This window comes from Scylla paramamosain, chromosome 3 (assembly GCF_035594125.1).
Source record: "Scylla paramamosain isolate STU-SP2022 chromosome 3, ASM3559412v1, whole genome shotgun sequence".
Lineage (NCBI taxonomy): Eukaryota > Metazoa > Arthropoda > Malacostraca > Decapoda > Portunidae > Scylla > Scylla paramamosain.
This window is the reverse complement of record NC_087153.1, coordinates 37,616,915-37,634,266: the sequence shown is the minus strand read 5'-3', so window position 1 is coordinate 37,634,266 and position 17,352 is coordinate 37,616,915. Positions and strand designations below refer to the sequence as shown.

General features: G+C 35.7%; 1 protein-coding gene across 4 annotated transcripts in view; it reads left to right on the top strand.

The window, feature by feature from the left end:
- The first annotated feature begins 1,862 nt into the window (after nucleotides 1-1,862).
- LOC135116191 (F-box only protein 30-like) overlaps nucleotides 1,863-17,352 on the top strand; it is a 30,033-nt gene continuing 14,543 nt past the window's right edge. Inside the window, exons 1-8 of one of the 4 annotated variants that reach the window (XM_064033514.1) lie at nucleotides 1,866-2,133; nucleotides 2,911-2,955; nucleotides 3,295-3,496; nucleotides 4,918-5,165; nucleotides 6,026-6,241; nucleotides 11,363-11,515; nucleotides 14,293-14,504; nucleotides 15,111-15,371. In XM_064033514.1, the coding sequence (XP_063889584.1) occupies nucleotides 3,297-3,496; nucleotides 4,918-5,165; nucleotides 6,026-6,241; nucleotides 11,363-11,515; nucleotides 14,293-14,504; nucleotides 15,111-15,371 (1,290 nt within the window). In that variant the 5' untranslated portion in view covers nucleotides 1,866-2,133; nucleotides 2,911-2,955; nucleotides 3,295-3,296. Of the gene's footprint in view, nucleotides 2,154-2,910; nucleotides 2,956-3,294; nucleotides 3,497-4,917; nucleotides 5,166-6,025; nucleotides 6,242-11,362; nucleotides 11,516-14,292; nucleotides 14,505-15,110; nucleotides 15,372-17,352 lie in introns of all 4 variants that reach the window. The other 3 variants (XM_064033524.1, XM_064033533.1, XM_064033542.1) reach the window with 3 other exon arrangements.

Below are 17,352 nucleotides of genomic sequence, written 5' to 3'. Positions count from 1 at the left end.
CAGCTAAGTATGTGTATGCACAACACAGGAGGAGTCAAAAAAGTTTATAACAGAAAAATGTGAGTAGTACGGCATATGCAGGACAAAGGGGGTGCAAATATTGGAATATATTGAAATAAACCCTAGGAATTGTTACTAAGCTGTGGTTCTGTGTCACAACTAATCAGCAACAATCCAGATATAATTATTACAGGTGTGGTGTTACTACTAATCATAAGCCAGTTGTTGCCAATATTTTTTGGTCAGTGCAGTCCGTACTGTACATTTTAAATTATTGCTTTTCTTCAGAACAGTGCTGTAATGTACTCTATTTATGAGGGATCCTTGTGGCCTCTTGCAAAAGAAGTCTCATGTTTATTTAGCCCTCATTTCCTCCTGTTTTCTGTGCTGAAGGAACTACTTGCTAATGAAAATGATAAAGGCATTTTTTAGGCACAATAGTTGCTGTGAGAGGAACTATTCGTTGGTTCCCCACAAAAGGAAAAGAGAAGAGTCAAAAACGGTCAAAATAATCCAGGAAAATTATGAACTACAACCACTAATTTTTTATATATATATATATATATATATATATATATATATATATATATATATATATATATATATATATATATATATATATATATATATATATATATATATATATATGGAAAATATTTATCTATTTTATTTATTCATTTATTTATTTATTTTTATTTATTTATTTATTTATTTCATTTATTTATTTTATTTATTTATATATTTTATTTATTTTATTTTTCATTTTCTTTTATTTATTTATTTTTATTTATTTATTTACTTTTTTTTTTTTTGCATTACCTTTTCGTTTTCAGATTCTGCTGTCCAATGCCAACAGCTTCCCATAGTCAGAGTCAATAGCTCCCCAGACAAAATTGTTACCGAGCTGTGGTGCTGGTATGTGTCACTATTAATAATCATTAGCCAATATATGCTCTTTCACAATTACCTGCTCACTACCGTGCTCTCCTCTCAGAAACCTGTACCGATATCTATACCTGCCCTCACCCATTGCTCTCAGTTCTTCCACAAGTTAATGATATCCAGTTCTGTGATAAATAAGTGGATGTAAGTCTCTCTCTCTCTCTCTCTCTCTCTCTCTCCCCGTCTTACACTGCGTCACAGTTACGAAATAAACCCTTCATCAAGCGCTGAACTACCGTAAACCAATTTTTTATCCTTTCATAAACTTATCACTTTTCTTATCAGTTTTTCATGAATATCTCGTGAACATCAGTTTCTCTTGAAGCTTTCAAAAACATACTGTCTGCCCATAAAATGATCGGAAGTAATGTGACATAAAAGCAGAAAATAATCACATACAAAAGTGCTGACAATTCAAAATAGTTGATGTTCAAATATTGTTGCATCCATGCTACGTCACGACTACATGCGTGTGACCAGACCCTTTTTTTTTTTTTTTTTTTTTTTTCATGGACTGCTTCAGTGGTCAAAGCGCGGAGTTCCGACGGGTTAAATCTAGGCGCCTCGGAGAACTGAAGACACTTTTGTGCTTGATTTGTTCTTGATCGCTTTGTTTCTATAATTGTGAAACACCCAATACATATTAGGTTTTCTTCATAACGTCACATCTCAATGGTAATAGTACGGACTAAATGTTACTTAACGTCGTGAAATGTGAGGATGCATGGCTCTCATCTCCCTCTTGACTTTGATGGATGAGAGTCAAGAGAGGTGAGGCAGATCAGGTTACTGCATGCATTCGTGATAACGATGCTAACAACACCTTACTAGTCTGTTTTACAGTTTGGATATTTACATACAATAAGTCTGACGTTCTTTGTTCCCCAAGGCACCACATTTTGACAGTTGTGACAAAACAATAATATGTTTACACCTGGTAGTCAGCTGGCCGGGGTCGAGGACGGACCGTCTCCAATTACGCTCGGTTGTGAGAGCGGAAATGTGTACTTACAGCTGCACAAATTAAATAAAAAATAGAATAATACATATAGCCAATTGGGGTCTAGAAATTCGTAATGTGATATAATTTATTTGAGTTGAAAAAGCCAGGAAGTCTGCACTAAGGGAGCCTCAGTCCCACACCTCAGGGAGACACACAGTTCCGCTTGCTGAGTGAGGAGGGTGGCGCAGGTGAGGAACTATTTTTACAGGTATCTGATGGTATATAAAGGCGTAATTATATTTTCATTTGCAGATTAATCTTACTCTGAAGACGTGTATCAACACAGCAGACGTGAAGTTTCGTAACAGAAATATTAGCCAGTGTTAACAGCCAAAAATACTCAAGTGCTTACCTGACGGTGTATTGTGATGGCCTTGCTCTGGGTGTCTGCGTACCCTGTACTCCACCCAGCTACCAAAAACATGTTACAAATTGTTACAAACAACAACAGTACAATAGGGGCTTACTAGATTGTCCCAATTAAATTTCCCCATAATATTAGGTAAAGGTAGCTGGAGTGTAATAGAAGAGAAAGGTGTACTCTATAGGTACAGTGTTCGGGGTGTGTGTAAATGTTTGTTGGTATGATGATGTGTAGGTACAGGGATGGTGCAGAATGCCTGGCAGCCACAGACAAGATTGTCAAGAGTATCTAGTTTTGTACAATAAAGAACACATTGGTATGGCTGCCCTCATGTCTTCACCTGATAGAATATGTTATTGACAGAGTATATGGGATGTTTCCAACTCCAGTTTTATCTGTTGGAAAATAATAGTGACAGATTTTGAACATTGTTCACAGAGATTGACTGCATCTCATTGCATGATTTAAATAAACACAATGTTCTCCAGTTCTTTTGAGGGATTTGTGGATGTGTTCATTGGATCTTAACAAACTAATCCCATAATATCTTTGCTGCACTCAACCAATCACAAATATCCACTACAGGTTCCATATTTTCCAGAGCCTTGTTTGTGACACTGCCAGTTTGTCATCACTGACTGTTTAGGTAAGACATGGTTTCTTATATGCTCACATTTGGTTGGATTTAGTGGTACAGTATTACCAAAGTTTGGTACAATAATTCACATCATATAAGTATGGCTGCCCCCATGTCTTAGATCTCACTATTTGGAGTATTTTTAAGCCTTGCATGATCCACTAGGACTCTGTACTATTGTCAGTAAGAAATTTTGAAGATTTATCTTAATTTTCATGAGTATGTTCTGGAAACAACAAGAAATCCATGATGTTATCACATGTACCATTCTAAAACTCACATTCTTATTTGCTATACAAATATTAATTCCAAAGAACAAATATGCTTTATCTTATTAACTTTTTACAGTGATGGAGGCACCTGTAGACTCCTCTGATAGTGAAGATCAGAGTGATGACTCCATACTTTTACCAGAGGACTTTGAGGATGAGGTGGATATCAACATTCACTTTCACTGTGAACACTGTATCAAGATGGCCAAGTGCTTGGAGCGCCCCAAGCAGGGATGGTCATGTGAAATTGATTACTGCCCCAATGGCTGTGGTCACAAGTTAGTATGAGTCTTACCCTTGTTAAATGTGTGCTTTGATGTCTCCTTCCTTTATCAATGTGTGTGTGTGTGTGAACATATTCATGGAAGCTAAATTGAAGAATGATTGTGCATGATAGAGATGAATGCATAAGAAAGGTATATCCTTGAGAGCCTCAGCAGGAGGTTTACACACATCTAGATCAGGACTGTCAACTGTGGGAAAGAGGATGGGTCTACAGTGGTGCAGAAAAATAAACCAGTTCTTATGTAAAGCATTACAGGGAGAACACTTTATTCAATTAAGGTAGGATTATATTAACAGGCTTGAGGGAAAGCTTCAATTAAAGCACTATTAACAAGTCTATTTATAGGTACAGTTAGGGAATTCACCTGTTACAGGAAATAAAGTAACGTGGCATTTCTGAATGCTATTAAGTGAGGCACTCTGCATTTACAGTTACTGGAGAGATGTCAGGAATATGTCATTGTGTCTCAGCGTCTCTGGTTACTTGAGGGACGTGAGGAATACTGTGTGCTCTATGTCTCTGGTTACTGGAGAGAAATTAGGATTAGGTTACTGTGTCTCAGCATCTCTGGTTACTGGAGAGAATTTAGGAATATGTCACTATGTGGTTTGCATCTCTGGTTACTGGAAAGATGTTAGGTATAGATTACTGGTTACTGGAGAGATGTTAGGAATAGGTCACCAGTTATTGGAGAGATTTTATGAATAGGTCACTGTTTCTCTGCATCTCTGGTTACTGGAGAGACATCAGGAATATGCCACTGTCTTTTTATCAATTAAACAGCAACACCACAACACCTAGTTCTTAGAGTTTGTTTAGAGTTTTGTGCACACACTCACACAGCACTGAGTCCAATGAGAGACACGCTAACAGTCTCAATGTGGTCCTCCACTGCACACTAGGGCTCGCTTGACGCAGCCACTAGGAGCAAGCATCACTCCTCCTCGAAGCATACAGCTCTCTGCCTCCCTTTATCCTGCCTCAGGAGGTGCCACTGGGTAACATACAGTGGACACAGACATAACATCTGTATTTGTATCAGCACCATGTGATCAGGATGGTGCTTGCTGTAGTGCAAGTTGGCAATATTTCATCAGACAAACAACAAGGAAGTGTCCTAGACTAAATGAACAGAGGACAACTTCCATGATGCTAAACAAAGTCTGTTCCTACCTATCCTTACCAACCTATGGGTGTAAGTGCTACGTATGCTGCACAACTTACCATTGTTTTGTGTGGACATTAAAGATTGGTCCTTTCTTCCCTTAGAAGCTTAGGTTGTAAGATGAATTAAGTTCATTCTTAGGGAACTTTTAAAAGTTTAAGGACACACCTTTTAGAGTCATATGCTAACCTATGATTATGTTTGTAAATTTTCTTATGAATAATTGACAAATATTTGTTTTCCCACAGGTTCCACATGTGTAAAACAAGTGAGCACCGTCTCATGTGCAGCCATGAACGGGTGCCATGCATCAATGCAGGGTATGGATGTCCCTTATGGATGCAGCGGAGGTTTATTGCAGAGCATTTACCCTTCTGTCCTGCCTCAGTGGTGATATGCAATGCTGAATGGAACCGATGGGCTTTAGGAGCTAAGGAAAGGGAGAGAGTTGCCATGACCAAAGGAATAACTGCTCTCTACAACCCTATGGATTTAGGTCAGGTTATTCACAAGTCTGTCATTTGCTGCATTCACATGATTTTTATAGCTTACTTTATTTGACATGGAGCATTGGCTTCCATGGCAGACTGAATGAGTATTACTTTGTGGTCTTGAGGCTGCAGGGGCTGAGATAGTGAGGAGAGGCAACTCCAGCATGAGGTTCAGGGAGAGAGGCAGCCACACAAGCATAAGAAGCTGAAGGCTTGTTATCTTTGCTGGTTTAAGCCAATGGAGCAATAAATGCACAAATGGTGTTGTGAGGCTTATATGTTCAAGCCATTACAAAGCAATACTTTCCATAAGTAAATACTGTTCCTCTTGTTGATGGACTCTAATTATCTTAGGTGGCCATTAACAGTATGCAATCTCCGTCAGTTTTTGTATAGACTTTTTTATATGGAATTAATTTTTAAGTTCATGGCAAGTCTCTAGATTTATTTATTTATTTTATTTTATTTTATTTTATTTTATTTTATTTTATTTATTTTTGTGTCTCTTGACAGCTCACTGTGGCATATCTTCTTTTAAGAAATAGCTTGAATATCTGTCTCAACAAATCTCAAGGAAATTACTAGCCTCATGGAATCCAGCCAATGATGCCTTAACTTTCATGCTGTTCTCATTCAGGCATCTCAGACCAGGATTCTTGGACTAAAATTGGCCTCTGAAAAGATTCATCCAAACATTGGCTGTCCAAAAGTACAGTAGAAATATTAGAATGAGAGAGGTGGCTGCAAGTATGATACTAATTAGATAATAGTCTTGTGAATTACAAGGGTAAACTGTTTAACAGAGCATTAGGTTCTTCAGAAGTGTCAAGACTGAAGCACTATTGAACTTTAATTGTATCTGCAGATATGGCTTTAGCTCTGCAGGATCAAGAACTTGTTAATGAAATGCAAAAAATGCCAAAGAGAGTACGGACAACATTATGCAATGGCATCACAAGGCGCTTCCCTTGCTTACCTCTAACCATACGAGGATCCCGTCACCACATATCCAATGAGAACTATCAAGGCAATAAGTTGACCCATTCAGCAACAGAGGAGGAGGAGGATGACCTAACACCAGGTAAGCACTAGGTATCTGAGATCAGCAATTAGTTAAGTAGATGCTGCTGTAAAGGCTTACAGTGTAGTGTCTGAAACAAGCCATTTTAAGATGTATTTGTGAGAGCTTCTTAGAAGCAATGTCTTTGTTGTTGATTCACATGAAACGGAGAGTAAAACTGTGTGCCATGCATTACAGTTTTGTTATAAAATGTGTTAGTTGCATAATACATAATAGCAAACAATGAAGCAGTTTTGTCTCAAAAGTCATATATGTGTTTAGAGTTAATTTGCTTTGCTGTGGCAGCAATAGCTGAAGTAATCACATTTTTTACCTTAAAGAATACAGTTTTATCCAGTTTTATCCAAATTGCTTTTTGTGGAATTAAATGTTTTGTGTGACACTAATGTATCATTTAGTTACATTTCAGATTTGAGAGTAGGATGAATGGATGAAAGCTTGATGAGTTGAGTGTGAGAGGGGATTTTTAAAAGTGAGTGCATCAGACTGAAGAAAAAGTGAGAATATCAGAAACTGAGAGATGAGTGGAATGCAATGAAAGAACAAAGATATGTTAATGTGGAGGAATAATGACATATGTTTAAGAGTGCTTTGATAAAGTGTGCACAAAGGTTTATAGTGTGAAATGAGTGGATGATGGGATGAGGAAGGGAAAGGAATAGTGGTTTGGGGAAAAACCATGTCTTTACCCAAAAAAAGAGGTGTGTGTGTGTGTGTGTGTGTGTGTGTGTGTGTGTGTGTGTGTGTGTGTGAGTGTGAGTGTGTGTGTGTGTGTGAGTGGTGGCTGCTGAGGAAAGGTGTGGTGTCTTATGAGACATATAAAGAGGAGAGATTGCACAAGAGTGATTTTGTGTGATGAAGATTTAGAGTAGGACATTGGCAGAAATTTTTAAGGAGAATTAAAAAAATGTTTTAGAATGTGAAGAGGATGTCAAAGGGAATGTTGGGAAAAGAAGAGAGCATAAGTATTGAGAATATTAGGATACAAATTAAGAAATATACTGTAAGGAAGAGTTGGACAGAGTATTTTGAGGGATTATTGAATCTGGAAAATTATAGGCATCTTGAGATTGTTGTCCCTGAAATGGAGCAAGGATGAATGTACCAAGAGTGTCAACCTATACATCAATCAGTAAGAGGAAGGGAGGCAGATGAAAACAGAAAAAGCTTTAAGTTTGGATGAACATGCAGTAGATTGTTTGAAGGGAGGTGTTGGTTACTGGATAACAAGATTGCTAAATATTTGTTTTATGAACATTTCATTGAGTAGGTAAAAGACTGTTTAAATGTAGCTTGCTTAAAGTGAATGCTTTGATAAAGTTGTGTGATGGGTAAGTGAAACTGGATACAGTGTTTGGGGATGAAACATGGAATATGGGGTCAGGGGTGTAATGTAATGGAGATGATGTGTCTGACAGAAACATGTGGAATAACATGTATGGGTTAAAAAAGGAATGTGGAAGTGTGAAAGAGAAGTGATGTTGTAATAGAGAAGGGATAGCAAGCAGTGCAGGGAGTTTAATGATGTTCACACATCTTGCCCAGCTAGGTAAGGTGTTGGAAGGGGAATAGGTCTTTTAACCTATGCAGCTTTCACATCTCATCAAAAAGCTAGTTTATTAGTCAAAATATAGCAAATAAGATATAACTGTTGGATGAGTGACAGATGATAACCACATGATGGTGACAGATATCATCCTAAACTTGATAAAATCTCTTAATGACATCCGTTTTGTTGTCAGACTATGAGGCAGAAATGCCAAATATATTGTGTGGTATACAGTGGGGATCAGCTCTTTCTCCCTTAGAGATCTAGAGGTTAATTATGAGGTGATGTTTGTGAATGTGAATATATGTAGTATGTAGAATAGATGCTTTGTCTTGCCTACCTCCACTCAGGGAGATATCAGCCTGGTATGTAGACAGATAGACATTTCAGGTTTTTTTGTGTATGTTATATTCAGAGGCAGAAATTCTTATGTTGGCTATGTGGGGCTGTAGTTTGTTAAGTATGTCCTTTTTGTGCCTTGGTTGATGCTTTTCCTTATGCTGATAGTATGATTCTTTAGTCATGATTAAATGTACCATTGTTGCATCAGAATGGATGAAAAATTTTAATTAAGCATTGTTTCTTTCTTATTTGGATACATACATGTACAAGTACATAAATGTGTGGTGACCCACATCCTTACTCACACACATGAGCAATAACGAGACATGTCATCTAGATTCAGTCATAGCAGATATGCATTCAGACTAGGTACATCGTGACTTCTGCTGCTGAATACTGATAGAAAACTTGTGATAAGCGTAAAAACAATCTGGCCACAAATATATACATGCATACGTATACCAAGGCTGTCTCTCCCAAAAAGAACAAACAGAACAAATGATAAAGGATGCAGAATTTTATTATCACCACACCACAACTTACTCTTTATCCAGTGATAGGCATATCATGTCTTTTATACATTCTGTTATTACTTTCACCATCCAGACTTTTTTTTTTTTATGCAAAGTTGTCATATTGATGTCTGGTCCAAAAAATCTCATGATATGCAAAGTTTTCATTAGAATGTGAGGGGTCAAATGAAATTAAGTGATGATAATAATAATGATAATGAGGGAATATCGTAGCTGCACACTCTGCAACTAGATCTGGAGAAACTTCATATCTTATTCCCTATGCATTATAAGAAGTTATTGAAAGAGACAAAGAAAAGGAATTCAAAATTCTCTCTCTCTCTCTCTCTCTCTCTCTCTCTCTCTCTCTCTCTCTCTCTCTCTCTCTCTCTCTCTCTCTCTCTCTCTCTCTCTCTCTCTCTCTCTCTCTCTCCTACAGTGATTGAAGACTTGCCATTTTATCTTCACTCTCTCCTTTAAGGGGAATCTCAGCCTATATATTGGGTACATTGATTTAGATTTACTGTTGCTTGCAGTGCAAAAGTTAAGGGAAATCAACTATAGTGACATTAAATAAGGTCTGACTTTATTTCATTTGTACCTTCTCAGATACCATCATCATTAACCTTCATTTTCTATCTTAAACAAATAGCACTAAATTTCTTTATTATAATTTCTTCATTGGAAGCTGAACTGAGCAAACTGTAGGAGTTCCTGTGAGTTTCTAAGCCCAACAATGATTGATCACAATCATATATTCACAATTCAGTGATTTGTATTGACTGGTTTTTTTTTATTTTACAATTAGAGCATTTAATCATATTTCATTAACAATAAACATCATTAATAATCATGACATTAATATTTATCAGTAGATTTAAGTGATTAGCAAAGAAAATATATTGGTGAATGCACTGCCAGCATTGCAGCAAATACAGGAGGTAAGCCCCAGTCACTTGAGGCTCATCACCAGGTCCTTACTCCAGTGACCTCAAACACTGGCAATCTCTAGGCACTTTTTTGATGACCATTAGTGCCTTTTAATTATTAATGAAATATAATGAAATGTTCTATTTGCAAAATATAAAATATAATTCAAAAGAGTTATGAATGAATGTATGGCAGTAGTCAATCAGTGAAATGTTCTATTTGCAAAATATAAAATATAATTCAAAAGAATTCTGAATGAATATATGGCAGTGGTCAATCAGTGTTGGCCTTACCAATTCACATGGGGCCCTTCAGCATGTTTGGTTCAGCTTCCAATGAACAATTTAACAATATATATATATATATATATATATATATATATATATATATATATATATATATATATATATATATATATATATATATATATATATATATATATATATATATATATATATATATATATATATATATATATATATATATATATATATATATATATATATATATATATATATATATATATATATATATATATATATATATATATATATATATATATATATATATATATATATATATATATATATATATATATATATAACTTCAACAAAGTTTGTTCTCTCCATACCTGTAACTCAGTATCATTCTCAAATTATCATATTTGACTTACTTTTGTATCATCTGTGCATATCTCAAAGTCACCATTACCATATCTTGCTTACCCCTATTTAACTATCCCATTCATGATCTACAGTTTCTGAGTTTCACGATCCTTGAGTTTTGAGCTGAGTCCTAAATTCTTACCATCCCAACTTTCACACATTATTTCTCTTAGTTTTGTGCTTTTGTCACATATGGGACACGCATTGGCATCACAGATAGTAATAATAGATACATATGTATTGTATACATATTCCTGTGTACAATTCATACACTAGAACATACAAATCCTTCAACATTAGTCATGTTGCCTTGCATGCAAGGTAAGGTGAGAAGAACACTGATAACAGCACTGCCACATTGCAAAAAAAAAAAACACAAATAAATGAGAGGCGTCTCACTGCTGTGGTGGATGTTGATGGCACTACTTCACACCAGACGTGAAGACAAAACACACACAGTTTTAGATGCTGAGGTTTTGCATGGCTACAGTGCTGCTTCACACCAGATGTGAGGACAAAACACACACACACACACACACACACACACACACACTTACACATATAAACACAGTTTTAGATGCTGTGGTGCTGAATGGTTGCAACACTGCTTTACACAAGATAAGAGAACAGAACACACACACACACACACACACACACACACACACACACACACACACACACACACACACACACACACACACACACACAGTTTTAGATGTTATGGTGCTGTACTGCTATACCACTGCTTCACTATGGATGTGAAGACAAAACACATTCACACAGTTCTGGGCCATGTGGCTGGATTGAATAAGTATTTTTTCAGTGTTTTCAGTACCCTAAATTTCACAGTCCTTGAGTTTAGCACTATGCCTTCAGAAGAAAGCAAGCATGAAATTCGAGAGGGTACTGTAATTATTTTCATTATTATATTACTCTGCTTCATCTCAGTCCATCAGTGAATACATATTTGACACAACCAAACCAAAACCAAAAACATTTCTAGGGATTACAATGCAGCAGTATTTGGTATGAGAACTGAAATGCTGAAAAGATGTAGATGCTTTTAACAACCTTGTTTGGTTAAAGATTAACCTTGTTCTGGATCATTCACTTATCTCCCCAGGTTTATCAGTGTCTGTGTGTACTGAGCTTTTACGAGGCAAGAAATCTGTGTTGTCTTGTCCAAGCAGTGAGTTGAGAGGTGCTACTTTACCCTCTCCTTCCTTCACTTCCCCACACTCCATGGAGGAACTCAGCCACACCACACACAACCAGGGTTAATATCTACCTTGCCATAGTGTTCTGCATTTGGGTTCGTGTAAATTCTGCTTGGTTGTTTCACTATGATCTGATTTTTATGTTGTGAAGTAGAAACTATTATATTAATGTGTGGATTACAAGTGTTATTACAGGTTTCAACATCAAATAAGTACGTTCATGATAATGCCACTTAAGATCTCACTTTGTATGTTAGTGACTGTCTGCTGAATTTCCTTTATGTTGGTGATCACTTAATATTGACTCTCAGTCTTTTAAATTTCTCTTGTTGATGATTTATTTTGTGGAGGAGTTTTGGAAAAAATTGCAATGACACAGTTCATTAAACATTTGCATAATTTGGCTTCATCTCAACTTCCAATAATGTGGAATGTTTTGTGATATTGCAGACAGCAGGCATAAAAATTGTCTTCTAGCACTTTGTTTGGTGCAAATTCTCAGTTAAAACTTTCAAGTTAGTCATCTACCAGGCAGCATTATGCTTCACTTCAGTGAGGAATTTGACTTTGGAGTTTTTCCTTTGTGCAAGTGCATTGTGGCACGATTAATATGTCAAAAATAAAGCTGTTGAGAAATATTATATACATGTATTTTATTTATTTATTTATTTATTTATTTATTTATTTATTTCCTGCAGGGAATCATCAGAGCTACAAAGAAAATTTATTTACTATATCGTAAAACTGCTGAGTGTTAGGCTTTCCTATGTAGTGTCTAAATTAAGAAACTTGATGACCTGAAAGTATTTTATACATTTTAACAACATAATGAAGTGTTATTTGCCATGTATACTTCAAGATATGTGACTTTAACATTGCCTGTTAGGCTAGTGTATGATGCTGTATGTATCCATTCAACTCTCTGCTATTGTGGCATTTGCTGTCATATTTTGCTAGTATGTGACAGCCTTTAAAATTCTCAAATGATGTTTGTTGCAGTCTTAAAATAAATCTATTTAAAAACTTATTAAAAACTATATATATATATATATATATATATATATATATATATATATATATATATATATATATATATATATATATATATATATATATATATATATATATATATATATATATATGTTTTTTTTTTTGTTTGTTTATTTATTTATTTATTTATTGTTTGTTTGTTTGTTTGTTAGTCTGCCTGTGTTATAGTGCCACCAGTTGCCTACAATACCAAAGGGTTGACTGTGCTATGATACAACATTGCCACATCTTTCCTATTTATTTTCATCCTTCATGACATTACCACATCTTTCCTATTTATTTTCATCCTTCATGAATCATCCAATTTTTCCTCATTTGCTTCTTTGTACATGAAGCTTTTAGCAGAGAAAATTGTAGGATGACATCCTATTATGAAGAACTCTTGAAGCTCACTGCACTTGTCCAAGAGATATAGTCATATTCCTAGTAGTTTGCAGTTGAAAAAGTGATTATTCACTCCCATTCATGGTTCATGGTATTTGTTTACAAATTGGAATGATGGTGAATGCTGATTGCATGCAACTCCCCATGCAGTGGACATCTTACACTAAAAAAAAATGTTTACTCTCAGTACCTTGTTCTGACGTGTAAGCTTTATATGTAAACCTACCTCAAAAAATATTAGTATGACCCAAATTGAAGTCTTTGGTGTAGCTGTCATGAAGTATTTATCACCATGTAAAACATATGATATCCCATAGAAGAGGCTTTTTCCCAACTTCTCAGAACTAAATGGTCAGTTATTCTTCTTGGAGATGCCTGAAGCTATTGTCTATTAATGCCATTAATATATTTTATTAAACTCATCACATAGGGCTTGCTAGGCTGCTCCTGTCAAATAAGGTGACAACCTCGCGGCTCCTGTGACTAATGTACTGATAACAAATATAAAGGAAAACCAGCATATGTACATATCATGGACATAACAAATTCAAATAAAATGCAATAATAATAAAGAAAGATATTACTATATTATCTTCTGTATTGCTATAATAACCATGGCTACATCCAAAGTTTCTAAATATAGAAAGATTTTGTTCATTCAAAACTGGTGTAAGGCTTTATTTTGTATATAACTTCCTCCTTGAACAGTAAATACCACACCTGTTGGTACTCCTGCCTCCAGACCCATCTCCTGCTGCAAACTCTGCCACTCATTTGTGTCTGGGAATATGAACATGAGGTTTGCTGCTGCAGTCATGACAGTATCATTATTGCAGTTACAAGTAACAAATATGGCCACTAGAGCCTCAACCTTGTGGATAGTTAAATGCAATTCTTCCACCAGAGAGGGGGGAGGGAATGTTCCAATATATTGCATTAAATGTTAGCTTGAGTTGTCTCTTTTAAGCTAGCAATCACAATTTCATTTATAAAATATAATTATTTTTTGCCACATCATAGAATGTATATTTTAGCATGTATAAAGATTTGTTTATAATACATGAATATTATACTTTACTTTTCCAGTAATCTCACACCTACTAACTACCTCTCCTTCATGTGTATGATCCACAAAGATGTAAGAGGAAAGTGCATGTGTCTTTTCTCTATTGTGAATACTGCTTTTGATATAACCGTTTTTTCATCTCTTATTCAACTTTCATATTTACATTTTTTTTTCTTTTCTTTTCTTTTCTTTCTTCAAATGAATATTACAAAATTGCATTTTTAGTAATGTACAAGCAGTTATTATGTATAAAAGCGATCTGGGAATTCTTGGGCTTTCAAGACAGTCACTATGTCATCAGCAAATTCATTTCACTCTCTCTCTCTCTCCTCACAGGTGACATCAAGAGGAAACACAGCCAATCTAATATGTGTAAGGATGACATTGCTGCTATGTGCTGCCCTCACGAGATCATCAAGAACATCTGCATTTTTTGCCGTAATGACCCTGATGAGCCTGACTACAAGATGGGCAAGGTGTGGCGGGAGCAGCTGACCCTTAAAAAGCCCGGAGAGTTCAGATGGGTTGTTGAGCCATGTGTAGAGAAGGTGAGAGATCTCAATGATAGTAGATGACTTACCAGATATTTTCTTATACTTTTATATAATTTGACTATTTATCCTACAGGATGTTATATTAATGATTTCTGGTCTCTTGGAAGAGAGACAAACATTCACACTTACATTACAGTAAGGTTCATATCCTAGCAAAAAATGCTGTTAAGGCAAAGTCACAACCCCTTGACATACACTCCATACTTATTCACTGATAGGTGAACAGGCCATAGTGTGAAGGAAGACACACTTTACTTCTATGGTCACACCATGCCTGTTCTGACTTTTCTGCTTTTGTCTGTCAGCATCTGCCTCTCCTTGCTGGAAGTTTACCCAATTTCAATTTGTCTTCAAGAATGGTAAACTGGTGTTCTATAGCTTTGACTTCCTTTTTCTTAAAATTTATGAGTCTATACTCAACTGAAGATTCTTAACCCCCCTCACTATGAGGAGCTTACAGCTCTTGTTTTTTGTGCCCTTGTCTGGCCTGCTTCATAAGTAAAAAAGAAAAATGTAAAAAAGTTCAGGATATCATGTTTTCATCAAGTCATGACTTATAATTAAACATAATAAATATATAACCAGTAACATCTCCGTCAGATAAGAAAACGCAACCAGTTTGGGATGTATGCCTACAAAAGATATGACGAGTCTGATGAAGACGATGACGATAACAACTCACTTGACAAAATGAATCTGATTTTTGATGAGCTGGGCCACCCCATGGGGAAGAGACCCAGGTTTCAGACTCCTCCACCAGCTCCCATTACTCCCAAGGGCCTGACAATGGAACTCACTTTGAAACACTACTCCAGGCACCAGACCAAGCCCAAAGCCATGTTCACCTTCCAGTGCATGCAGGTGAGTCATGTTTCTTTATCAACAGTATAACTCAGTATAACTTCAGGTAAAATTCTGTAGATAGTCAGGAAGGGTTAGGTAACTATTCCTGTTCATAATGGCATACTAAGGTAAATCAGTCAACATCCAGTATATGATTACCAGAGGACAACAAGCAGATCTCATCCTTGTAGTGCATGTGGATTACATCAACTATTATCTGAAAAAACAAAGCTGTCTCCATGCATGGTCATTGTATGTATATGGTGTGCTTGTCTTTCCCTCTGTCCCACCCTGTGGTGAAAGGATTATTAGAACTAAGCACACACATACACACACAAAAAGAAAAATAAATAAATAAAAGTAATTAAATAAATGGATATAAATGAAAAATAAAAACATGTAAGTACAGTTACCACAAAAGAAATGTATACAACAAAAAACACAAATGAAAAGTACACATGAAAAAATGTGCATACAGTTGAGTTGCGTATCCAACACCCATGTGCTGGAACACAATCATCATCTGACAGCAGCTGAGACACTTGTGTAACTGTTCAGATACCTCCTACACCAGTGCTGGTCCAGCTTCCTTGTAGGCAGAATCTGTAACTGACTGCTCTGTCAGGTTTCATGTGTCCTGTTGTTGACTGATAAATAAATAAGAAAAAATAATAATAATAATAATAATAACAATAATAATAATAAAAATACTCCCCACTCACCAAAATTTTGTATCATATTTGCCACTGTACTAATGATGGAGGGAAGTAATGACAGTCCTCAGCCACTTACTCTTGACCTGAGGATTTTCATAGGCTACTTTTGTGTAAGTTACTATTTTATTTGTATGTAGTGGGATGTAGTAGGTTGGTCCACAAGACTATCCCTTTCCAGCAGGGGCTGATGGGGACAAGAGTGTTAATACTGTGTATATGGATGTGTGGTGCTTTGTCTGGGCTGCCCTTTGTGGGACTACTGGCTTGGAATATAGATAGATAGATGTAGTAATTAACTTTTGATATCCTCATCTTTCACATGAGAAATGTAACGTTAACACCAGATTCCTAGTATTGAAGTAATTATACCAATAATTGTACCATCACTAGTGATATTGTAGTATGTATAGTATCAGCTATTTTCATTGTTTTATACAGAAATTTTCTTGTCTATGCTTTCTGTTGGTTATATGATGTTCCCTTCCAGCTATTTCCTGTTAGGGGAAGTTTTGCCCTACTCTGTCTTGCTCTTCTGCTAGTAGTTTACTAGTACTGTAGTTACACTTATTTCCACAAATAACTATTGATACATTGATCAATTTTCTGGTATCTGTTCTTCCTATGAACTTAAATTATTCCTCTAAAGACCAACCAGTTAGTGAACAATTTGAATAATCTTCAAATCTTCCTAAATCTTCCTATTTTTCTATAAAGGTATTTGAAGTAGGATAATATCACTTGATTATGGTTAAATGCTTGCAGATTTCCAGAATGGAATTGTTGGATTCAGTACTGTTGTCAGAAAGAAAACTTGTGAGCATATGAAAGTCATGAATAATTTCATCAATGAGTACTTGAAGTGCAGATTTAGGTTGTGGACTTGTTTTCTAGAGAAATTTAAGTGTAAGATTTAGAGAAAATATTCTTCTAGATTATTAGGTACTCATGTGAGGGAGCTTAAAATCAGTAATTATTGTATCCCGTTGGTGAGTACAATATGTAAGAAGGAATGCTGGTCTTACCTACCTATGGAACCATCGGCTTTAGCTCAGGAGTGATGGATGTCATTGCAATTATTTATGTCATGATGCACTGTTGGTAAGAAGTACTTAAGGTGTGCTTGATGGAGACATCTGTCTTTACCTGATAACCTGCTTGGAAAGGATTCATTAAAAAGTTAAGAATATGACTGGCAAATACCAGTTATGAAAATGTATATATGAATGGGAAAAATGTGTATTCTATGTGTAAAAGTAATTTTTGTATAAACATTAAAATGTGAT